Source organism: Phodopus roborovskii, unplaced genomic scaffold, assembly GCF_943737965.1.
Source record: "Phodopus roborovskii unplaced genomic scaffold, PHOROB, whole genome shotgun sequence".
In the NCBI taxonomy this organism is placed as follows: Eukaryota; Metazoa; Chordata; class Mammalia; order Rodentia; family Cricetidae; genus Phodopus; species Phodopus roborovskii.
In genome coordinates, this window is record NW_026126567.1 from 12,662,307 (window position 1) to 12,688,008 (window position 25,702).

Sequence of the window (25,702 nt, forward strand, 5' to 3'; positions counted from 1 at the left end):
AAGAAGGGAGGGATGGAGAAAGAAGAAAGCAGGGGAGTGGAGGGAAGAGGGAGAGAAGATGAGAAAGAAGATGTGGGCGAGGAAGAGGGGAAAGAGGCTGCCACATCCTGCCCTGGACTCTGGGGAGACTGGGAGAGGGCGAGAGACCCCACACTGACGGCAGAGGAGCAGACCAGCAGACCGCCATGAAGGGTGGGGCACGTCCTGCTCCAAGGGGCAGAGGGCTTGAGGACCGTGCAGACAGGCGAGGAAGGGCACGGAAGACTTTCAGAAAAGCTGCCACGCAGACTACGTTTGGAAGGATGAACAGCGGGCAGTGGAAACAGAAGAGGGGGCCAAGGGAAGAATGCACATAGAATGTATAGAACAGAGGGCCGCCAGGCTTCTTTTCGGGGTGTAACTGCTCGCCTACAACATCAGCATGGCTCAGAAGCCGGGAGTGGCCAGCATCCCCAAGCCCCGCCCTCAGCTCCACTCCCTCTGGCACAGGCGCGCTCTCTGCTACTACTTCTGCCCCTGGTCCCAATGCCACGCACTGGAAGTGCGTCGTGACCTTGACCACCTGAATTCTTTGAGGGTATGACCCATAATTGAGTGAGAACACCCCTTCTGCCCCGCCCTGAGTCCCCAAAAGCCAGGGCCCAAACAGAGAAACTAACGGATGTGTACACGGATCTGTAAGTTGTCTACTGGAGCAAGTGTACAAAAGCCTCAGGGGGAGACACGGTTCTGGGAAGAGCCAGAGAGCAACCTGACTCCTGCTAAGAAGCGCTCGCTCCGCTCGACATGGCCAGGCAGCAGAAGCTGGCAGGTTCTCTCCTGTCTGCCCACGGGTTACTCTGCGGCAGCAAGGCAGGGGTAGTGGCAGCGGAGCAGCGTGGGGAGAGGAAGGCAGGCCTTGCTGCCACTCATGGCTAGAGCAGCAGTGGACCGCGGTGAGGGGGGGGGTGACACCCCACACCCTGCCAGTGTTCTGAAGCTCACACTGCGGCCTGACTGCCCCTGCCCGGCACCACCTCAGCCTCCACCAGTGCGTCTCTTCTGCCTTCCTGCCCTCCTCTTCCTCTTCTTCCGACCCTCTTTCCCTCCGTGTGTCCCTTTCTTCCTCCTACCCCTCTTTGTCCTTCCTCCCCGCTCCTCCTCTTCCTTCATCTCTCTGTCCCCTCCAACTTGCCTTCTCTTCCTCCTCCTCCTCCCGCCCTCCCTTCTTCGTCTTTACCCTCCCTCTGACCTCTTCCCCTCTTACTCCCCCCCCCCCCCGTCTTCCGTCTTCTTTCTCATCTTCTCCCGTCTTCTTTCTCATCTTCTCCCCTCCCTCCTTCTTGCTTTCTTTCCATTGCTTCTTTCTCCTCCATCCCTCCCTTCTTCTCTCCTCTTCTTTCTCCTCCATCCCTTCTTCTCTCCTCTTCATTCTCCTCCATCCTTCCCTTCTTCTCTCCTCTTCTTTCTCCTCCATCCCTTCTTCTCTCCTCTTCATTCTCCTCCATCCCTTCTCCTCCTTTTACTTCTTTCTCCTCAACCTATTCTCCATGGTCCTTCTCCCTGGACATTGCTTCTCTGTGGTGAGGGGGTCTAAGAGAGATGAGGCGAAGAGCAGCCGGCAGGTGTCCCAAAGGGGCAGGTGGCTGGGAGAAACACAGTTATTACAAGCCAAGGTACACAGCCACATGGGGAGACAGAGAGAGAGAGAGAGAGAGAGAGAGAGAGAGAGAGAGAGAGAGAGAGCTGTTTAGAGCCAGGACTTTCACAAGTCTAAAGACTCCAGAATGCTTGACAAATAGAACAAACACACAAAAACAGTCTTTGCTCTGTATTCCTTTGCCTTGGGTCCTGAAAGGGAACCACAGCCCTCACCACGGTGCTGCCAGGCAGGATGTGGTGGACGGACACCTACTGAATAGGGCCCAGGGTTCTGTCCATTTTCTGCCTCTCCTAAGACCATCTGCCACTTCTGCTGTGACCCAGAGCTGTCTGTCTTAGGCGATTCTGCACAAGTCACAGCAACCTGTTTACAGACATCTAGAGTTCCAAGGCACTCTTAGGACAAGGGACTAGGGATGCGTCCAAATGGACAGCAAAGCCTTGGTCAGAGAATCCGTTCCTCCCTTTCTATTTATGCCCATGTAAACATTCGCCAAGGAAACAAGGCATGTGGGCATGCGCAGCCCTGCAGGCCCTCGGGTGGCTGCAAAAGGCAACTGGAAAGTCACATGTCATAACACTGGAAAGTACATATGCAGCTATTCTTAGGCCTGGAATGTATACACTGTCTGGCTGCCCAGCAGCCCTAGCACCGAGCTCTAGAAGCTGTGAAAGTGCCTGCAGCATAAACAAACCCAGAGCTCTCCTAAGACAGAGAAATTGCCAACAGAAGGAAAGGCCTGGGGCTTACACTTTTATTCTGAGCCTAAGGTAGAACCCTTCTGAGGGGACGATACAAACCCAGCATCTGTGGATGCCACTGCAGCAAAACAAGGTAAGTGTCCCTAACACTTCATTCCTCAGTGGGGCAGACTGACTGTGTCTCCAATGGACCACAGAAGTGTTTGGTCTTTGTTCTCTAGTAACTACATCTTTAAAACAAAATCCAGAGACCGTGCAGTCTTCTCTCTAGATCTTGCCACTGCCCACTGTAATCCCTCACTTCTGTCTAGTGACCAGAAGACCACACCCCCAGAACGCCAGCCCTGGGGAATAGCTAACACCCAGAAAGAGAGTTGTAGACCAGCTTACTGACAAATCTGCTGATGATCTGGACAAAAGCATGCATTTCTTGTCAAGTGCATGGACTGTTCTTCACCCTTGGTTGGAAGATGCCTGAGGTTAGCTGGAGAGGCTATGTGTCTTTTATCTCTGGGGCTGCTCACAGCCTGAAGTAGATCACATTGTGGGCTGGGGTGAGGGTGGTGCTCTGTCTGTGTTCCCATTGACTTGGTAAATGAATAGGGTGAAGGAGGCTTGGAGCTCCTGCAGCTAACCCCTCCAGTGCACACCGCCAGAAAGCCTTAACCTTGCTTCCATTTGGGGCTTCCCTCCGTCTTTGTAGGATGGATGAGGAGTTGCCAGATGAGGTTGTCTTCAAAGACCACAACTTCTCCTCTGACTTGTTGAGACAGCTCAACGACTTGAGGCAAAGCAAGACCCTGACTGATGTGAGCATATGCTCCGGAGCCTGGGAGGTCCCTTGCCACCGCAATGTGCTGGCCTCCAGCAGTCCCTACTTCAAGGCCATGTTCTGCAGCCACTTCCGGGAGAGCACAGAGGCCAAAGTGCAGTTGAAAGGCATCAATTCCACCACTCTGGAGCAGCTCATCACGTACGTGTACACGGGAGAGGTGCACATCACAGCTGCCAACGTCCTCCCACTGATGGAGGCAGCTGCCATGCTGCAGTACCCCAGGGTGTTTGAGGCCTGCTCGTCATACCTGCAGAGCCAGCTGGCCCCCAGCAACTGCCTGGGCCTGGTCAGGCTGGCGGAAGTCTTAAACTGTGAAAGCCTTAAGAAGAAGGCCAGGAACGTGGCCCTGACTTGCTTTTCAGAGGTTGCAGCGTCGGCCGACCTGAAGGAGCTCTGTGCCGTGGACTTGAGAGACTACCTGGGAGATGACGGGCTCTGTGGGGAGGAGGAAAAGGTGTTTGAGACCCTCATGGCTTGGGTCAAGCACGACCTCAAGGCCCGACGGCATTACATGCAGGATCTTCTGCAGCAGGTCCGCCTGCCCTACATCCACCCCGCCTTCTTCCATCACTTCATCGCCAACGACGCCCTCCTGCAGTCCTCACCCGCATGCCAGGCCATCCTGGAGATGGCCAGGAAGCAGATATTCTCTTTGTACAGCCCCAGTGCCCAGGACTGCCAACTCCCGTGGCACACCCCCCCGAGGAGCTGCTACCAAGACTGCCTCCTCCTCCTGGGGGGGCAGAAGGACAACCAGCAGACCACCAGGGATGTCTTGCTCTACAGTGTACAGACTGGCCAGTGGCGGAACCTGGCCAAACTCCCCACGAGGTTGTACAGGGCCTCCGCTGTCACCTTGCACCGGAGTGTCTATGTGCTTGGGGGCGTAGCTGTCAGTGAGGGGAAGAGTCTCATCAGTTGCAGTGTGTATATCTTCTCTCTGAAACTCAACCAGTGGAGACTGGGGGAGCCCATGCTGGCAGCCCGCTACTCCCACAGAAGCGCCACCCACCGGAACTTCGTCTTCTCCATTGGGGGCACTGGAGAAGGGCAGGAGCTCCTGGGTTCCATAGAGAGGTATGACAGTGTCTGTGATGTCTGGGAGAGCATGGCTGACATGCCAGTGGCCGTACTCCACCCTGCTGTTGCTGTGAAGGACCAAAGGCTCTATCTTTTCGGGGGTGAGGACGTCATGCAGAACCCTGTGCGCCTTGTCCAGGTAACCAGCTGCTCCTGCTCATCGCGTTAGTACCGAGTGTGCTTATGCACACACACACACACACACACACACACACACACACACAGAGGCATACCTAATACAATGGCATATACATATAACACACATATACACATGCATGTCTTCAGCCATGTGAATGCACATACACAACAGCATAAACATGCACACATATACATATATGCACACATGAAATCATATACAGATACACATATAGGCACATATATAATTGAGTGTACATATATGTACACATTCATGTGCATGTATTCAATCACATGCACATTCATTTACATGAACATGCATAATAGCATAAATATGCATATATATGTACATGCATAATTAAAATACATATTCGTGTGTGCCCGTGCACATATATAGTGACATACACATACGCAGACAAACATGTGCACAAATACATATGCATGTATACATTCATGGGCACATACATATGTGCCCATATTATACATGTTTTTATACTTGCATGTGTATGGGTGCACTTGTGTGTACATGTATTTGTGTACACATATATAATAGCACGTACATATGTATGTGCATATATGCATTATTGTGTGTACATATACATACATGTATGCATGTGTGTGTATCCACACATACACTCTTATTTATCATGGCATACACATATCTATGCACACGTGTGCATATATATATACACCTATGTACATATGTGTGCATGCAGACATATAATGAAATACACACATGTGCACATATGCACATATGCATTCATGTGTTATATATATGCCATATAAAACAGTGTATGCATATGAGAACAAATACATGTATGCATGTGTGTTTATGTGTATAAACATGCTCACACAGGCACACACATACATGAGCACACACATAGCACGCACACACACATACACACATTTGCCTTTTGCAGGGAATGAAGAGAAGAAGGAAATGTTCAGTGTTTATGAATTTTTATTGTGATACTAATGCAAAGTTGCGTCAGATACAGCCCCATCCACAAAGATCTTGTCTTCACTTGAAGGGAAAATAATGTAGAGGCTCAGGCTGAAACATATTAAACCTAAGACAGCGAAGTCCTATAGGACGCTAGTGGTGCCATTACCCCCAGTGCAAGCCCACTCCACACCGCTGCCAACAAATCCCCTGGAACTTGACTTCACATGAAATCATGACATCTGTGCTCTACAGAAGTCTCTAGGAGGCTCCAAAGCACGACTAGGTCTGGGACCACGTGCCTTAAATGACAGAAGTAATTCATTTCACTTACACAGTCTCCGAGAAATGTGTTTGATAACCACCAACTTCAGAACATCAAGTGATGTCCAGCATCCACATGCTTTAACAACTATGCCACACATGGTAAGCTTCTCGTTACTATTTAGGAGACACCAGGGGTGGACTCTGTCACTGGCCACTATAAATGATCTGGGGGCCTCTGGGGACCTGAGAGAAAGCAGAAAATTACATTTAACCCCCAAGGAGTTTACAAGACAGCTGCCATTCGGAATCAGAAGATACAAGTGCTGAGAGCTTAAGAGGTGTTCTAAATGGGACAATAGGGAATCGCAAATAACACAAAGGTCCAGAGGAATTTGAAGAAAACTCCGTGAGAGGGTAAATGAGGATGGGAAAGTCAGAGTGGATGCTAAGATGCTACAACAAGCAAATAGCAGAGGGCCTGACTGGGGCGAAGAGCTGACAGATGAAGAATTCAGAATTACTTGCAGAGGGAGAGATGGATCCTGGGTCCTGTGTACAAAGGCTCAGAAGGAAAGAGGAGGCACAGTGCTCTGCCTGAGGAACAGAGAGCATGCCAGGCAGAGCGAGGAGGAGGAAGGCCGCATGCCAGACGGTAGCTGGAGAAGGGAACAGATGTTAGCCCCATTGTAATCATCTTTGTCCCCTTCCCACGCTGCCCCAGCAACCTCCTCCACCCAGATACTGCCCCCAAGGCCCTCCTATCAAAATCCTGGGACATTTCAGAATGTCCTGTGGAGATGAAGCTGTTACCGCTGGACTTTGTAACTCTTGTGGGGAACTGGGATGGTACTCTGAGAGGGAGGGGCAGAGAGAGCATCAAAGTGTTCATGTATGGTGGGGAGCAATAGGATTTGCATTTGTAACTCCCTCTAGATCTGTGGTTCTCAACCTGTGGGTCGTGACCCCCTTGGGTTGAACAACCCTTTCACAGGGGCCACATATCAGAGGTTCTGAATATCTGATATTTACGATTCATAGCAGTAGCAAAATTATGGGTTAGCAATGAAATAATGTTATGGCTGGGAGTTCACCACGACAGGAGGAACTGTATTAAACGGTCAAAGAGGTAGGAAGGTTGAGAGCCACTGCTCCAGATTGCTTGTGGAGAAGGGACTGAAGGAGATCCAGGGAGGAGAGCTGGGAGATTCTCCCAGAAGCCCGAACAGAGGGTACCGATGGCTTAGACCTTCGAACCTTCTTTCTGCAGCCCTTACTCCCTGTGATCATCAAGAAGGACCTCTCTCTTTCACAAGTGCCACCCTCAGTCCCGCCCATTGACTTGCGCTAGGGGAGCCGCCACCCTGATCCTCAGAAGAGACCCCCCAAATAGAATCAACAGACAGGCTGGTGACTCCTGCAACCACCCATTTCCCAAAAATAAACTGCAAAGCTCAAATGAACCTCCAGCATACAGATCAAGAAATGCATAGTGCAACCAAACCAAGATCCTCACAAAAACAAACTGATCCAGACTTGTGAGTGGTCCTTCTGTGGTGCAGCCAAGGCGAGCCAGGAGTGGACGGAAGCTTCTCTTACCGGTCTAGCATTAGCTTCGAAGTAGACATTCTATTCACTCAAACACCCTCTAAAATGAGTACTGAGAGTCACTCGATGGAGCAGGCTGGGGTTTCAGGCCAAGTCAGAGGAGTCAGGGTTCTTCCAGTGCTGTCTTTCAATGGTGTAACTAAACAAGGTGGATGTGTGGTCCCTTTCTACCTGGCCTTTGTCCTGCCTCTGCTTCTGGAGGACATAAAACAAGTTCCATACCATGAGGAAGCTTCACTTCCAACCAGGATCAAACACATCCTTTGTTACCTTGCTGTGGTCTCTCTGAGGTCCTGTGAGGATTGAGAGGAGATGATAAATCTGTCTTTGAAACCAACCTCTAAGCTGACAGAGCAGTAGACCAGGAGGCAATCACTCACCAGAGTTAAATGCAGCCAGCAGCTGCATTCCTCCTGAGGATCCGACTTCTCAAGGAGTGTGTCACCAACGGGGCTTCCCAGCCGTTGTGACTATGCTCAGCCTCCTCCTGGCTTCAACAGGAAGGAATAATGTAGATCCCAGGGGGGTCTTGGTCTCATCCATCAGGACACCGTAAGATGACTCAACAGGTAAAGGGACTTGGCATGAAAGTCTGAACTCGGTTTGAGTCCCAGAATCCAGGAAAGTGGAAGGAGAGAGAAGACTTCACAGAGTTGATCTCTGACCTCCACACATGCTGAAAGACCCCCAAGAGACCCCAAGAGTTTGGAGCCTGACAGGGGGAAGGCCCTTGCCCCCAAGAGATGAGACCAGACCACTGGATGCAAGTGCAAGAGGTTGTTTATTGTTTACACAGGTACCTGTGGACGCTTCAGTCTTTCGGGGGACTGAGCGTGCTGAGGTTAAAACTCAGGCAGTTTATATAGGGTTGGGGTGGCAAGAAGCAGGCTTACAGAAGCAGAAGCATGGTTACAGGGATTTCATTGTTTCATCTAAATGTAGCAGTTGTAGTTAACCAAGGACAGTTGGTTATTCGGGTTGAGCACAAAGAATACAAAGAATTCAGTTATGACTATCTCAGCATACTGGACACTGTCCTGCTGACCTTGCTTTGGTCCAAGCTGCAGACCACAGATATCTGGTTGGCGTTGGATGAGAGCAGCACCTGGTTCCCTCCTGTACTTTTCTCATAACTTGACCTTGGCAAATTAACAAGAGCAATTCAAACAGGCAATAAGCATAGTAGGGGTCTTTCAATGCCATGACACGAGTGTGTACACGTATGCACAAGCATACACACAATAACAACAATAATAATAATTTTAAACTATCAGGAAATGCCATACTCCCTCAACAGATCCATGACCCTAGTGACTAAGAACATGGCCTCTGGATTAAGCCGGGAACTTCCATGCCCACCCAGTCTGGCTGGGCAAATAAGTTTCTATATTGATACATTGTTCTGTGAATGTCAACTTCTTCATGCTATTTACTTATTTTAAAGATGTAGTCATTTTTTTCATGCCTATGGGTGTTCTGCCTACACACACACACACACACACACACACACACATGCACACACATGCACACACACACACGCACACACACCAGTGCATCACATGCATGCTGTGGTCCTAGAAGTGAGAAGTGAGCATCCGATTCTCTGGAACTGGAGTTAAGAACATTTGTGAGCCACCATGTGAGCTGCTGGGAATTGAATCCAGAACCTCAGGAAATGCAGCCAGTGCTGTAACCACTTAGCCACCTCTCTAGGATTTGTTTATTATTTTAGAAACAAAGTCTCATGTAGCCCAGGCTGACCTCCCTGAGTAGCCAGGGATGACCTTGACCTTCTGATCATCTGCCTCTGCCTTTTGATTGCTAGGGTGGCACCAACAACATTGTATGTGGTTCAGGATTCAGTGCAGGCTTCATACATGCCAGTGGTCCTGGGGGTCAGTGCAGGCTTCATACATGTCAGCAGCCCTAGGATCAATGCAGGCTTCACACATGCCAGAGGTCCTAGGGTCAGTGCAGGCTTCATACATGGCAGGCAAGCACTCCACCACCCGCCCTATATCCTCAGCCCCAAATCGCTATCAAATGGAAAAGATAAGGTCATTGACGAAGCTAGAAATTATATTTTATATGGAGAAAGTGTCAGGGACAACTATGTCATTTTCCTCTGTAAACAGATGTTTTGTTTGTTTATTTATTTATTTTGCAGCAGAGCTCTTTTTATTAATTTATTTATTTTTCTTATCTTGCATATCAATCCCAGTTCCCTCTCCCTCCCTCCCTTTCTTCCTCCCTCTCTCCCACCCTTTCAGGCCCCATGACCACCCTCGAGATAGGGTTTCTTTGTGTAAGAGCAGGCTGGCCTCAAACCCACAGAGATCCACCTACCTCTGCCTCCCAAGTGCTGGGATTAAAGGTGTGAGCCACCACAGCCTGGCTTGTTTATTCTTTTTTTTTTTTTTTTTTTTTTTTTTTCTTCTTTCTTTCTTTTTTAATGTGGAGTCCATCCTTTATCTCTTGTGCTAAATTGTGCCTATTACTAATTAACATCCATCTGATATTTGAGTTTGAAACTGAAGAAATCAACAGAAGGAAGAACCATGATTTGATCCGCATTTCAGGTTTGGCTAAAGAGCCTGCCTTCTCCTCTTCAATTTTCTTTCTCTTCTTTCACAAAAACTCTAGTTCTTCTTAGGCATAAACTGTTCCTATACCTTCCTTGTACAGCCTCAGACATATTCTTGGTTCTCTGACCCTCTTAGCTACACAGGGACATTTAGAAATACTAACTTGACCTAGAAATTTAAAAAATGGAAAATAGTTGGTTTCCTGAATAATAAGGTTGTGCCATTTCTCATTAAAATATTATTAAAATATCCCAAGAAGGTAAGTGAGGTGCCTGCCCCAATGCAGAAGTCTTGGTCCAGGTAATGGAAATACAGCCATTGGTTTCATGGGGTCATGTGACTAACTTCCAATACATTCCTCTTTCTGTGGCCAAGAGTTCATTTATTGATAGTAATACCTACACTTTAAAACTTGAAAAGAAATAGGAAGGACAAGTTTCTTTCTGATTCACCCTGTAGATGAGTACTTGAGCCAGTGAGGCAGCTCATCAGGTAAATGCTCTTGTCACCAAGACCAGAGACCGGTGACCTAAGTTCAAGTCCTGGAACGCACATGGTGGAGGAAGAGAACAGAAACCCAAAAGTTGTCCTCTGTCCTCCACACTTACACACACACACTAACACACACACTTACACACATTTACACACACACTAACAGACACACACCACACACAAACTAACACACTAGGCACACACAACATACACAATACACACACACCATACATACCACACCACACACACTAACACACACTACAAACACACACCATACACACAACCTACACAGTTGCATACACATACCACACACACACTAACACACACCATACACATACCATACACCACACACAAACACACACACTAACACATACCACAACACACACTAATACACACACACATACCATATACACACCTCATACACTAACACACACACAAATACACATACACACCACCACCACATACACACATACTCTTCTCTCTCTGTCTCTCTTGGTCTCTCTGTTTCTGTTCCTGTCTGTGCCTCTCTGTCTCTCTCTCTCTCTCCCACTCAAGTAAAAATCTAATAAACAACTACCCCTTTTCTCTTTTAGAAAAGTTAATTTTCAAATTTGGTACCATGATCCTGTCTCCCCTCCCGCTCCCCAGGTTTACCACATTTCCAGAAACACGTGGTTCAAAATGGAGACAAGGATGATCAAGAACGTGTGTGCCCCTGCAGTGGTGCTGGGGGAGAGGATTGTCATAGTGGGAGGTGAGTGAACAGAGAGTGGCTGGCCTGGCCGGGGACAGACTGGGCAGCTCCTGGGGAAATCACATCCATCCCGAGGAAAGTGCGGAAGACCCGAAGAGCTACTCGCCTGACACATGAAGGAGAGATGCGAACACTAGCTAGGTGTAGTGGCTCACACCTATAATTTGAGAACTTGGGAGGCTGACAAAGGAAGGTTGCCACTAGTCTGAGGCCAGTCTGGGCTACATAATGAGTTCCAAACCAGACTAGTGTGAGACCCTGTCTCAAAATAATAATAGTAATGATGATGCTGATGATACTAATAACAACAACAACAATGACTTACAATGCATCGTTTCTCTGTAAATGCATAACATACTATGGTTAAGAGGGCCAGTATAGGAGTCAAAGAGACCTGGGCTCAAACCCCAGCTCTAACATTAAGTGGATATATACTTTTTGCAAGTTGTTCATCTTTCTATGTCTTGGTTTGCCTGTCAGTAAAATGGGAAACCTCAAAGTAACTACTTAGTAGACTGCCATGGGAATCCATCTGTGTTCCCAATGAAAGTCCCCTTCCTTGAATGGTTATGGCTCTGGGGTCATGTAGAAGAGATGATCATGGCAGCAGGGCTACAGAAGGTACTGGAAAGCAGAATCTGCCCCTGCTCTACAAATGACTTACATGGCTGCTGTAATCCAGGCCAGAGCCAAAGAGCTCCAGATGCCAGGCTGCAGCGGGGTACCGGACATCCATGCTTTGGTCAGAATCCCAGCCTGGCGTGTGTCTGGGGGTGCGGGGAGGAGCAGAAGCATTCTTCAACCACTGACCCAAGCCCCAGGTGAGCCACACACAGCTGTTCATGTGCGATTCAATTTTCAGGTTACACACGGAGAATTCTTGCTTATAACCCTCGGTCCAACAAGTTTGTCAAGTGCGCAGACATGGAAGACCGGAGGATGCACCACGGGGCCACAGTATTGGGGAACAAGCTGTATGTGACAGGTGGGCGGAGGCTGACCACGGACTGCAACATTGAGGACTCGGACTCCTTTGACTGCTATGACCCTGAGACCGACACCTGGACGTCCCAGGGACAGCTACCACACACACTCTTTGACCACGCCTGCCTGACACTTCAGTGCATACGCCACACGGCTGGCCTCACATGAAGGCCAGAAGAACCTATCTCTGTCAAAATGCTGTACAGTGCAAGAAATTGCAGCCTAGCTGCAAAGGCTTAGAGCTGAGGGAAGTGAAAACTGCCAGTCCCCACAGAGTAGTCTTTAAGAGAAATGCCAGTGGATGCCTTTTAATTCCACCCCTGCCTCTTGAACCAATGCCAGAAATTGCACTACTGTAACTGAGGAGGTCTGCATCACAGGACTCCAGATGGAGGTGTGGGTAACTACTTGGTTGACACCCCAAACTGCATGGACTAAAACAGAAGATGTTTCCCAGGGGAAGAAAGGATTCTGGACACGGATGGACTGGGGACACACACACACACACACACACACACACATACACACCTGCCAGGGTCACCCTTACCATCCAGAATGAGAGGGCTGAGGGACCCTTGGAATCGCTCGGGCCAGGTGGCAGCATGTGAAACTGTTGTGGCTGTGACTGCGTCCCCATGACTATGGGTCAAATGCATGGAAAGTAGGTTCGGTTCAGTCGCTACCCAGGGTCTGCAAAATTATCCTGAAACAAAAGGCCTAAGAGCAGAACAGAGCTTCTTCTGGTGCCAGAAGATCTCTTAGAGCTTTGGAATTAATTTGGGGTTTCGTCTCACTAAGTGTTATGAGAATGGCTATTCTGGGGAAAGCCAACGGATTCCTCAGCAACCTCCGGGGATCAGGGACGACCCTCCCCATGGCCCCTTCACTTCCAAGTGCCCCTCATACTCACTCACTGTCAAGCACATAGAGGAAACAGGCGTGCCCACCAGAGGCTCTCAGTGAGGCCGGGATGATACAACCACAGGGAGATGTTTGAAAACATCATTGAGTCCCGTTCAAGATGGATGCACAGGTTTCGCTGAGGTGAGGCTCAGAATCCTGTATTTGTGAATGGCTTCCTAAGGTGACAGGTGACACTATCACTCAGCCATGGTGGAGAATTAGAGCCCTGCTCTGCTGGGTGCACTGAAGACCGCCACAGCTACTCTCTTTCCCATCCTGTGCTGGCCAATGCCAGGCATCTGGAATACATTTTGCCATTCTGTGCCGCATGCAGGAGTCTCCCTCCCTTCCCAGCGCTACAAAGGCTCCTCCTCAGGCTCTCTCCCTGAGGTGATACCGTGGTTAAGGGGATCCGCCTGCATCATCAGCCCTGCCCCTTAGCCTACATGCTGCTCCCCCCACACACAACTTTTTTGAGACAGGGTTTCATGTAACCCAGGTTGACCTCAAACATGCTATGTAGCCCTGAACTTCTAATCCCCCTGCCTCTGCCTCCTGAGTCCTTAGAATACAGGTGTGTGGCACCATTCCTGGTTCACTGGGGATCAAACCCAAAGCGTCGTACGTGCTAGACGATCATTCTACCAACTATAGCCCTAGTCCTGCTCCACTCTTTTTGAAGTCTATTTTGTCAGGCTCTTGGTCCCAGCTCCCCTTGAACATGAACTTGGAACAGTACCTAGTGTTGCAGACATGGCCCAAACAGTTTAATTCATTTCCTGACCACACAGCCCATCACTGCCTGCCCTCCACCTCGAACCACTTTTCTCTTCCGGGTACCACAACGCCTCTTTCTCCTGCTTCTCCTCACTATGACTTGGTTTTGCCTCCTTGTTATCACGACTATTAAATGGGCAATATAACAGAAATCTCAGTTCTTGGGCTATTTCTTGTATCACCGCTCTCCTTGGATGGGTGAATTCATAAAATACATGTAATTGTACATTATCCTCTTCCGACCTCTGCAGGTGCCAGACATGCATGTGGTGTTCACTCATCTGTAGATAAAATATGCATACACATAAAGTGTGTGTGTGTTGTGTGTAGTATGGTGCATATGTGGTGTGTACATGTCATGAGGTATGTGTGTGATATGTGGTGTGTGTGTGTTGTGTGTAGTATGGTGTATATGTGGTGTGTGTGTACATGTCATGAGGTATGTGTATGATATGTGGTGTGTGTGTGTGTTGTGTGTAGTATGGTGTATATGTGGTGTGTGTGCATGTCATGAGGTATGTGTGTGATATGTGGTGTGTGATATGTGGTGTGTGTGTGTGTGGTGTGTGTAGTATGGTGCATATGTGGTGTGTGTGTACATGTCATGAGGTATGTGTGTGATATGTGGTGTGTGTGTGTGTGTTTGTGCTATAAATAGGTCATTCCCGTTTAGGATTTTCTCAAGCCCTCCCCCGTTCACAGAGGTGAGCCTCAGAACTGGTACCATTCCTCAAACCTCGCCGTAGGCTCGCATTCTTGTTTTAGACCTCATCTGCCATCATGTCTCATCTTTCATTTAGCAGGAGTGGTACTGCTCTTCAGGGTTGCACATCCTAGGCGTAACAAGCAGCCCCCTTTCCCATGCTCACATTGGCTGTCCCTTCTTCCTTTTCCCAGACCTCAGCCTACAAGGTCCACTTCCAAGTCTCCCAATTCCATGTCTCCCGATCTCTGGTGGGGGATGTCCTCTGTGTGCTGTGGACATATGTTTCTCGTACTGGTTGATGAATAAAGCTGCTTTGGCCAATGGACATGCAGGATGTAGCCAGGCAGGAAGTATAGGCAGGTCTACTAGACTAGGAGAATTCTGGGAAGAGAAACTCGGACTGAGTCACCAGCCAGATACCATGCAGCTACAGGGAACATAGGACGCCCAGGCATTGTCGGATAAGCCAAGACCATATGATTATACATAGATTAATAGAAATGAGTTAATAATTAAGAGAGCTAGCCAAATAAAAAGCCCGAGCCATCAGCCAAACAGTTTATAATTAATATAGCCTCTGTGTAAATGGCTGTGGGACCAGATGGGACAGAAACTTCTGTCAACAGATCACTGCTGAGCGTACCGTCACTTCCTGATCCCCTTTGTCCATCTATCAATTCATCCTCCCTGTGATGTCCCTAAAACAGATAAAAATACCTCATGTGCCTTCCTTGTGACTTCTCCAACACACTCCATCTGTCCTCATCTCCTAGCCAGTCTCCGAAAGGGACAGGAATTTCCCGTTCCTCCCTATAGCCTTCCTTGAACAATATATACAGCTCTGTTTTCCTGGTCATGTTACTGTCCACCTTAACATACTTCAGAATTTCCCAATCTTTTATCTATCCTCTGTAGCCAGGATCCTCCAGCGCCTGCCTCAAACTTTGCCATGCCCATCACTGCAATTACCCGTTTCCCCTCCATACTTTCCTTCCTACCCCTCCCCTCAGTCTTTGTGAGTGCAATTGCCTCTACTGACTTCACCTGTTGTGATTTGAACTCTTACTTTACACTGCAGATTAAAAGGCACTGCTTCAAGGCAGCCCTCAGCATATCGTTCCCCTCTGGGGCTTTGGTCAACCCTCTAAAGGCATTCCTTGTCTCTTATACTTCCCCTTGAGACCCTGTGGTACTTAATGCCATCCACTTGAGAGGATCTAGAGTCATCTGGTAGACAAACCCCTGGGTAATGTATGTGAAGGAGTTTCTAGATTGGATTCATCCTAATGTAGACACCCGTGGTTCACAGGCGGGAGCCCTGGACTGACTAAAAAGGATGCCAGCTGAGTGCCAGCGTTCATCGCCCCCCACACCCCTGCTGCCTGACTGCAAGCTCCTGATTGACTGCAGGTACCTCGTGAGCAGTAAGTACCTCCTTACTACCCTGCTACCCTGACTTCCCCACCATAGTAGTGGGTTGCACCTTCAAACTGTGAGCCAGAACAGGCCCTCCTCCCTTAAGTTGTTTTTGCCTGATGTATTGCCATTGAAACCAGAAAAGTAACTAAGCCAGGTGGTGGCACACACCTTTAATCCAAGCACTCAGAAAGCACAGGCAGGAGGGTCTCTGTGAGCTCGAGGCCAGCCTAGTCTACACGGAGCTAGTTACACAGAGAAACCCTGTCTCAAAAAAAAAAAAAAAAAAAAAAAAAAAAAAAAAAAAAGAAAGAAAGAAAAAAGAAAAGAAAAAGAAGGAAGGAAAGAAGGAAAGAAGGAAGGCCCTCCTCTTGTCTCTTGTGTGTGACGACTTGATGAACCCCCCCCATACCCTGCCCCACGTCATCTGCCTTCCTAAGCCTCTCTCAGTGGCTGTCATATCCATTGTAGATCCTCCATAAACATACAATCAATAAACTAAAACTTTGCTAAGTGAACGAAGATGTTAGACCCACATCGTCTCTGAGATCTCTGTCTCTGTTTCTGTCTCTCCGTCTCTCTCTCTTTCTCGGAGAGAAGTCCATAGGTGCTGGATAAAGGCCAAGTTCCTCAGCTAAGCATCCTTCAGTTCTTTCCTCTGACCCTGTTTCTCACCCTGAACTGCACTGGATAGGTCCCGGTAGACATGCCATGGCATGGCCAGGAGCCTAGAGACTGAAATGCTTTTATAGAAGTCTGTTTTCTGGAATGGGAAAGTCGTGCTGTCTGTAATATCCTGTAGGAGGCATGACTTGCTTTCCCTCTCTGTCTAATCATTAATAAGCTGCCCCCGGCTGTGGTTATTCAAAGTTCATCCAAGTCTCCCCAGGGGACAGAAGAACTATGTGAACCATTTCCTAGGTTCTAAAGAAAGGTAGCATGCCACAAGCCAACCCTGGGAGTCCAGGGTTCCTTCATGGAAAGAGCATCTACACACCTACACATCTAAACCCCTGCTGACCAAACCCCAAATCCAATTTGCTTTGCAAAGCCACCCTCCGGTGCAAGGGTTCCAGTCTACAGGGGACAATCTCTATCCAAAGTGAAAGAGAAAGGTGATTTGGGCTCCAGCCTTCCTTGGTCTCACTGGCTGAGTTCAGCCTCGCAAGCCGCTGCTGTTTAGCTAGCAGCGGTTGAACTAAAAAGTTTTAAGAAAAAAAAAAAAAAGTATGCCAAGTGCCCTTACTAATCAACTCCACAGACAGCAAGAGGGGGAAGAGGAGATGGAACTATCGAGGGCCAGCAAAGAAAATATCAGTCGGTCCATTCCATGATGAAAGAGTGAACAGGAGAGATTGGGAGGATGGGGTGGGGGCTGACAGAGGAATCAGCAGATACAGAGGGAGAAACTGAGCCAGGGAGTGTGGACAATGGCTGGAACGGAGGCCAGCCTTTGAGGCTGGGGCAGGGGGGAGGCCAGCCTTTGGGGCTGGGGCAGGGGGGAGCCAGCCTTTGGGGCTGGGGCAGGGGGGAGGCCAGCCTTTGGGGCTGGGGCAGGGGGGAGCCAGCCTTTGGGGCTGGGGCAGGGGGGGGGGGAAGCCAGCCTTTGAGGCTGGGGCAGGGGGGAGCCAGCCTTTGAGGCTGGGGCAGGGGGGAGGCCAGCCTTTGGGGCTGGGGCAGGGGGGAGCCAGCCTTTGGGACTGGGGCTGGGGCAGGGGGGAGGCCAGCCTTTGGGGCTGGGGCAGGGGGGAGGCCAGTCCTTAGGGCTGGGGAGGGGACCAGTCCTCAGGTCTAGGCAATGTCTATGCAGCCCAGTTTCAGTAGGGTCTGGAAAGGAGGTCTGGCTGCCCTAGAGTCACATGCAGAAATGGCCACCCAGATAATGAGTCAGGCACCCACCAGACACTGTCATGGGCCCATCCCACGCAGACCCATGAATATCCCGGAGGACACCCTGTGACTGATTTACTTACACACTGTATCCTTCCCGGATCTAAAACCTCCCTGAGCCCCATCATGCCACACCCGTCAGGCCCCTGAGTCTGAGCACACCCTGCTCCCTCTTCCACGGTGACTTTCCTAGTGGCATTTTCTCAGCCTCCATCTCTGCTCTGTGACACCTTCTCCCCCCTTCCTACCCAGCCTTTCCACACTGTACCATCACAGGAACTTCTTACATCTTTTATGTGTCTGTTTGTGTGTGCATACTCATGCATGTAGGTATACGAGCAAATGTTCAAGTCAGTGTGTGTGTGTGCATGTGCGTGCATGTGTGTGTGTGTGCATGTGCGTGCATGTGTGTGTGTGTGTTTGCACATGCGCACAAGTCAATCTTAAGTGTCCTTTTTCCTCAAACCTCTCCATTAAATGAGACTGGCCAGCTAACAAGCTGCAGGGATCCTCCTGTCCCCAACCCCACTCCCATCTAATCCCCAGTGCTGGGATTACAAGCACATGCCACCATGCCCAACATGGGCACTGGGAATTTAATTCGGACCCCTATCCTTGCATGGCCAGCATTTCCCCAACTGCCCTACCTTCCCAGTCCTCCAATCACAGGATCTTCTTGGGCTGAGTTGGAATAGAAGCTCTCTGTGGGGGCAGAGCAGAGTCTTAACCCTTGGAGACCCCAGGGTCACACTCACTAAGTCCTTGGCAAACGGTGGAATGAATGGTAGATGAAAACGTGCACTGACACTGGATGTCCATGCAACTCTGGAGCAACAAGGACGCAATTACCAGGCTGACTGGCTTAAATGAAGTAGGAACACAGATGCTGTCTGACTTTTAAAACGGATCGAAGATGGGGCTAGGGATCGCATTCAGGAGTTGAGAACACATGCTAACACCCACACACACAAAATAAAAATAAACGTAAGTCATTAAAGATCTGAGGATAATGGACATCATTCCACCATGGAGTGGCATCTGATGGTTGCTGAGAAGTGTTGCTGGTGTTACTTGTCTCACACGGTCCCACCGCTCCATCCCCAGGTGAACACACAGAGATGCTGTATTAATTATTAAACTGATGGCCCATGGCTAGGGCTTCTTATTGGCTTGCTCCGTCTTAATTATTAACCCATTTCTATTAGTCCATGTATTTCCACGTGGTCTTGGCTTACCAGAGAACACCTGGCATGTCCTATCCTCTCAGTCCCTCCATGGCATCTCTCTGCCTACTTTTCCCAGAATTCTCCTCATCTCTTGTCCTGCCTATCTTCCTGCCTCTATTGGATATTGGCCAAACAGTGTTTTATTCATCAACCAATAAGAGAAACATATATACAGAAGGACATCCCCATCACAGAAGGACAGCTTTGCCCCCCAGGACCTACTTGAAAGCAGCTGAGGGTACACAGCTACTGGCCTGAACACCACTGGTCCCCTGAACTAACTTCTTGGATCATTTTTCCAGAGAATTCCTCCTCTAGTTATCTAGGCTTTGGAAGGCATTAAGGTCTGTGTCAGCCTCATGGACCCTGACTACAACTGATGATGTCAGCAGCACCATATACTGGAGAGGACACAAACTTAGGAGCAGAAGACCCCAGCTCAGATTCCAGCTCTGTTCCTCGCTGGCAGGGCAGTACATTCCCAGATGCCTTCTCCGTCTAAGCCTCACAGGCCACATCTGGAAAGGGAACATTAAACCCCCTGAGGGGTCACCACAGATAGCGAGCCTTCCTGCACCAGCCAGTGTCTGTCATAAGAGGACAATGGGCATGGCTCAGGCTTTTCCTCCTTGTTCATGCACCTGTCTTCCTGCCCTTGTTACTCGTTACATTAGTCTTTACAGTCTCAATGTAAAACCTCCCTCATCACTTTTACCGAGGCTCAGCAATCAGCCCAGCTGATGGAAAGACCTCCCACTCCATTTCTACCGCTGTCCACACCACAGTTGCTCCCTGGCTGGTCCACCTCTGATTCCATCACCCCTCTGCTCATGCATTCATTCAAACACATACTTAGCAACTCAGCATGTAGCGCCCAGAATTCCCTGTGTTCCGAACATCATGGGACACAAACTGATTAGGAAGAATACCCTACCACACACGCCCTCAACACACTGATCCATACAGAGCCCACGGAGCAGTGGAATTTATTTAGCATGTCTTGTTCAGACAGAAAAGGAACTAGGAAGCAGGGACTGAGGCCTGGTGGCTCCTCCTCAGGGCCGTCTTGGATCCTTAGGTATGACGCTCATTACCTAGCGCTGGCTACATTTACATGGCACACGAGTGGGTATTTCGGAAGACCTGAGTGCGTTCTTCGTGGTTCTGGAGGAGGTATGACAGGTCTAAAGAAGGTCTTCCCTGTTTCTTCTCTTTCTTTGACTCAGGAATGCTTAGTGTTCTGAGCCTCTGCCCTCTGCCCTCTGCCCTCTGCCTCATTCATATACACCGCCTTCTCTTGAACCATCTTTAGGAGGATGTTCTCATCAGGTTTAGGAGCATAAATGCAGCCTGGCATGGTCTGTTTCCTCCTTTATCCCTGAGGAGTCTCTACTTCTTGGCCAGATTCTGGGGTTATGTGTGGACATGAATTTGGGAGGGGGCACAACTTGACCCACTGCAGATATCCTGTAATCCAAGAACTCTTAATGGTCTTCATCTCTGTCCCAGCAGGACTCTTAATGTAATGCTCTTCATCTCTGTCCCAGCAGGACCACCAAAATACTAAGTCATCCCAACATCTCCGTGATCACCGGGTGTAGGAAGATAAGGCCTACAAGGCTGAGAGATGAGCCAACTTGGAATCTGCCTGAGGGCCTAGCTACAGGTTCTGGGGGGGGGGGTCCTGATCTTGCTTAGCCAGTGAGGGACAACCACACAATGTCAACAGATCAACCAATTGAAGACAGTCTGAGTGCTGGAAGGAGGGCATATAAGGCTGTCCCCATTGCTGAATAAAGTCTGCTGTTTGCCTATTATCTGACGCCTTGTGTCCTTCTCACCCCCCCCCCCGAGGGAGCCGTTAGGACCCGGCAATAATCAGGGGTATCTTTTTCTGCATCCCCCACTCCTAGCATGGAGCCTGACACCAAGAAGACACTCAGCAAGTGGGCACTGAATCATTTCACAGCCTCAAAGGACAAGGGGGACATGGGTTATGATATGCTTTTAAGCAACTTCCTACAACTCCAATACTTGTCAAGTGTCCATTAAGAAGGAATTAGAGGGACCGTGAGCTGCTTTAACAGGGAAGGGCACTCGCTGCCAAGTCCAGTGACCTGAGTTCAATCCCCAGAAACCATATAATAGAAAGAGAGCTGACTTTGACAGGTTGTCCTCTGCCCTGCACACACCTGCAACCACACACATGTACACATGCATACACATGCACACACACACACACACACACACACACAATGGATGAATAGATAAATAGCAATAGATAGAGACAGAGATAAGTATATAGATGGATAGATGATGGATGGAGAGAGAGGTTAATAAAAACTGTTTATAAGAAGGTGTTAGGGGTCTGTGAGAAGTTACAGGGTCAGGCACATGGAATTATCTATGAGAATTCTTCCGTTTCCAATGTCACCCACCATATCCTGCTTTTGTCTTTCCACTGTGACCCCTAGGGTGACAGCATGTTAGAGTAGATTTTAGTGCAGGGCTTCTGGGCATGGATCCACTTCTGAAATGCTGGCTCTTCTGAAGGCTAGCAGGGATTCTGGAAACCTGCTCCAACACCATTCCATTCTCTTTGGGGGCGGGGGGGGGTTGGTTTGTTTCCCTAAAGATCTCCACGAGTCTCTTTTCATTTCCATTTCATTTATTAGATTGAATTAAAATGTCAAGGCCTATGAACCCCAATTCCCCAGTCACCTTCCCATAAAAGCTCAGTTGTACAGGAAATGGAGCACTTGGGACACGGCTGGGGATTCGAGAATCTCCAATGAGCGTAACTTAGGAGGACGGAAGCCCGGAGAGGGCCTTGCTCACAATCAGAGGCTGCTATTGCAGTTCCCACCAGGAACCTGTCATCCCTACCCATGTGCTGAGACCAGAAAGCCACCTCCAGGCTTGAAAAGCCAAGCACTGTGGTAAGAGCTGTGGGGGAGGGGTGCAGGAGAGTCCCTTCCACGCCGAAGGGAGAACCAAGCAGAGCAGGCGGAGCAGGGCCTCAGAGGTGGCCCTTTTGTCCGGTGCTGGCAAAGAACACAGAATGGATCCCCACACACTTTGGGTGTGTGTTACCCGGCTTGCTTCTCTGACGGGGGAAAGAACGCTAATGTGTTTGAGGGGACCATGACTCTCTGTACCTTGAACCAAGACTACTGGTGGCTCAACATGGGAGTGACGCCTGTGGTAATCTGCCCAGAGGAAATCTTGCTGAGTGAATAAGTCAGAGAGTCATTATGAAAAACATTTGCTGCTCGTTTAGCCTACACCAGGCATGGTGAGCCACAGCTCAGCCTCCCAGCACCCCACACACACCTGTCCCTGGCTGTTCCCAACCTGGCTGTATTATTCCCTCCGACACTCCTTTCTTCCCTTCGTACCATCTACTATGTAATTATTTGTGAGTCTGTTTCCTTTCCTGAGTATAGGTCGTTGGCATGTGACTCAAACGGCCACCCCAGGTAGAGCAGGCCTGCCATGTTCACAGAAACAGAGGACCACCAAGAAGCAAGAGCTAAACGCGTGCGAGCAGGTGCTGTGGGTTGAACTTGAAATGGTCCTCCACGAGCCCATGGTTTGAGTTCCTTTTTCCCATTCTGTGAAAACTACTCTGAAGGCTGTGGAGCTCTTAGAAGATGGGATGTAACCGGAGGAAGTGAGTCCCTGGGGGCGGGCGGGGCTTGCTGGCTCGTGTCATAATCTCTGCTTTCCGTCCCCCATGATGGGCTGCCATCTCTATGAAACCGTGAGCCAAGATTCACCTACCCTCCCTTGAGTTGGTTCTATCAGAGACTTTGGTCATAGGGACTAGGAGGGAAATACACCAAACATCCAGGATGCACACAATTGAGACAGGGGTTAAAAGCAGCAGAGACAGAGAGCAGGGTAGGAGATATGGTGAGCTTCAGTTCAATTTCTAGTAGCCACATAAAAGCCCAAAGAAGAAGGGTACGCCAATAACCTCAACCCATTGGGCATACATTATATATGTGTATTAATAGGATTTATTAGAGTAACCCCAACAAAGGCTGTTCCTCAAAGTGAAGTCCAAGAATTCAATAATTGTTCCATCTATAATGCTGGATGTCTCAGCTGGTCCTCTGTATTCTCTGGGATCCCAAAAAAGCAGGCTCTAATACCCATGAGCTTGCCAGCAAGGATAAAGGCCAGTGGGCAAAGAGCAAATACTCCTTCCTTCCTTATCCTTTACTCAGGCTGCCACCAGGAGGTGTGGCCTAGTGCTTCAGTTAGGAAAATTCCCTCAAAGCTATGTGTACCCAGCAGCTTCAGGGTTAATCCATAGTCAGGGTGATGACCCAGAACGGCCATCGCTCTTGGCGTTTGATGGACAGTCAACATAGCCAATCAACAAATTCTAATTCAGTGAGAGCCCTGTTTCAAAAAATAAGGAAGAAGGCGATTGAGGAAGACACACAACACCAACTTCTGACCCTCCTCACACATGCAGTACATGTACACACTCACTGCATGTACACACTCACATGTATACACTCACCACACGTACACACTCACCACACGTACACACTCACCACATGTACACACTCACCACACATACACACCACACACATACACTCCATGTACACACTCACCATGTGTACACACCCACCACACATACACACTCACCACACATACACACTCACTCTATGTATACACTCACCACATGAACACACTCACCGCACATACACATTCACCACATGGACACACACACACACCTAAGTCTAGAACAAAACAAGCAAAGGACCTCAAGAAGCGAGCATCTGGGACTCTCCAGGGGGAAGCTCTCCCATGAAAACTATCCTGATAAGAGAAAGGCAAGAGTTGAGAGACACAGAGTATGAGTGACAGCTGAAGCAAAGATGTGTGAGGCCCCCCAGGGAGAGAGCAGAGAGAGGCAACCAACTCTCTCCTACAGAGGTGGTCCTGCTGACACCTTCATTTGAACTGCTAGGCCTGTGATACAGTGCCGTTGTCCTAAGTCAAGCTTGTGGTAATTGGTTACAGCAACCACAGAACACACACACATCTCACACACATACTACACACATCACACACACATCACTCACACACACACATCACTCACACACACATCACTCACACACACACATCACTCACACACACACATCACTCACACACACACATCACTCACACACACATCACTCACACACACACATCACTCACACACACACATCACTCACACACACATCACTCACACACACACATCACTCACACACACATCACTCACACACACACATCACTCACACACACATCACTCACACACACACATCACTCACACACACACATCACTCACACACACATCACTCACACACACATCACTCACACACACATACACATCACTCACACACACACACATCACTCACACACACATATCACTCACACACACACATCACTCACACACACACATCACTCACACACACACCACACACACACACACATCACTCACACACACACATCACACACACACACATCACTCTCACACACACATCACTCACACACACACATCACTCACACACACATCACTCACACACACACATCACTCACACACACATCACTCACACACACACATCACTCACACACACACATCACTCACACACACATACACATCACTCACACACACATCACTCACACACACACATCACTCTCACACATATTACACACGCTCACACCCATACACACACCACTCTCACACATATTACACACACTACACCCATACGCACACATATATTTATCTTCTGATGATCTCCTCCTTCTTAAAACCCCTCAGTGGTTTCCTACCTCAAAGATCCTGGCTGTTTCTAGATCCATGAATTCTTCCATGTGTGCAAAACTAAACGGCCTCCTTTTGATTAGATCTGGGGGCGGGTTTGAGGGGTTTTAGTCTCACCCCACTTCTAGTTTGCTCTCTTTATCCTTTCTGGGTTGAAGACAGCAAGGTACCTACTTGCTGCCATGCCTACCCTGATAGTGTTGATTGCACATCTGGAGCCGTCAGCCAAAGTAAATTCTTTCTCCCATAATCGATTTTGGTCACGGTAATTTATCACAGAAACAGGAGTAACTGATACAGATTCCAAGCAAAATGGTAGCAAAGGACCTACCCCATAGATGAAGGCAGGTTTCTTTACTGATCCACAGTCCCTCCTCTCTTCAACTGGTCAAACCGTGTTCCTGTTTGCCTACCAACAATGCTTAGCTATTAGCTCCAGTTACAGATAAAAGGAAACAGGAACTACTAAATAGCTCTGACGCTTAGCCTCCAGCTCTTCAACCAAAGGGGACAATGTGACCTTCACATTCATTCCTAAGGCACAGGACACTTATCCTATAAAGTCTGGCTCCCTGTGGATGTGGCAAAGGCTTCTGTTTCTCAACAAGTCTTCAAGGAAATACTTTTGCCCTCAAAATTGCCCCTTTCTCTTTGTCTGGAAGGCCAATTTATTCCATTATTCAGTGACTGGAAATTCATGAAATTTTGTGGTTACAGTAAAAAAAAAAAAATGTGTCACACACAATTCCATATGTCCATGCGATGGCATTGAGAGGACCTGACAGCAAAAATAACCATTTCCCCCTGAGAGTTTAATGAGCCTCCAACCTGGTTTTGCCTTGACGATATTTTTACCCTTAATCAAAAACATTGTTTTCGTTTTTTAAAGGTAATAAGAGATAAGACTGTATAAACAAAGATAACAGTCAGAACTCCT

The 25,702-nt window shown here is 48.8% G+C and overlaps 1 protein-coding gene across 1 annotated transcript; it reads left to right on the forward strand.

Annotated features, from left to right (window-relative positions):
• The first annotated feature begins 3,047 nt into the window (after positions 1–3,047).
• Klhl38 (kelch like family member 38) lies at positions 3,048–12,412 on the forward strand. Its single transcript, XM_051202500.1, has 3 exons — positions 3,048–4,397; positions 10,934–11,039; positions 11,902–12,412. The coding sequence occupies exons 1-3, from the start codon at positions 3,048–3,050 to the stop codon at positions 12,189–12,191; spliced, it is 1,746 nt and encodes a 581-aa protein (XP_051058457.1). The 3' UTR covers positions 12,192–12,412.
• The last annotated feature ends 13,290 nt before the right edge of the window (positions 12,413–25,702 follow it).

Excerpts from the sequence above, each read along its gene's own strand:
- Klhl38 (XM_051202500.1), top strand. The coding sequence starts at position 3,048 with ATGGATGAGGAGTTGCCAGATGAGGTTGTCTTCAAAGACCACAACTTC. Across the intron at positions 4,398-10,933 it reads ACCCTGTGCGCCTTGTCCAG|GTTTACCACATTTCCAGAAA; the intron begins GTAACCAGCTGC and ends CCCGCTCCCCAG. Across the intron at positions 11,040-11,901 it reads GAGGATTGTCATAGTGGGAG|GTTACACACGGAGAATTCTT; the intron begins GTGAGTGAACAG and ends TTCAATTTTCAG.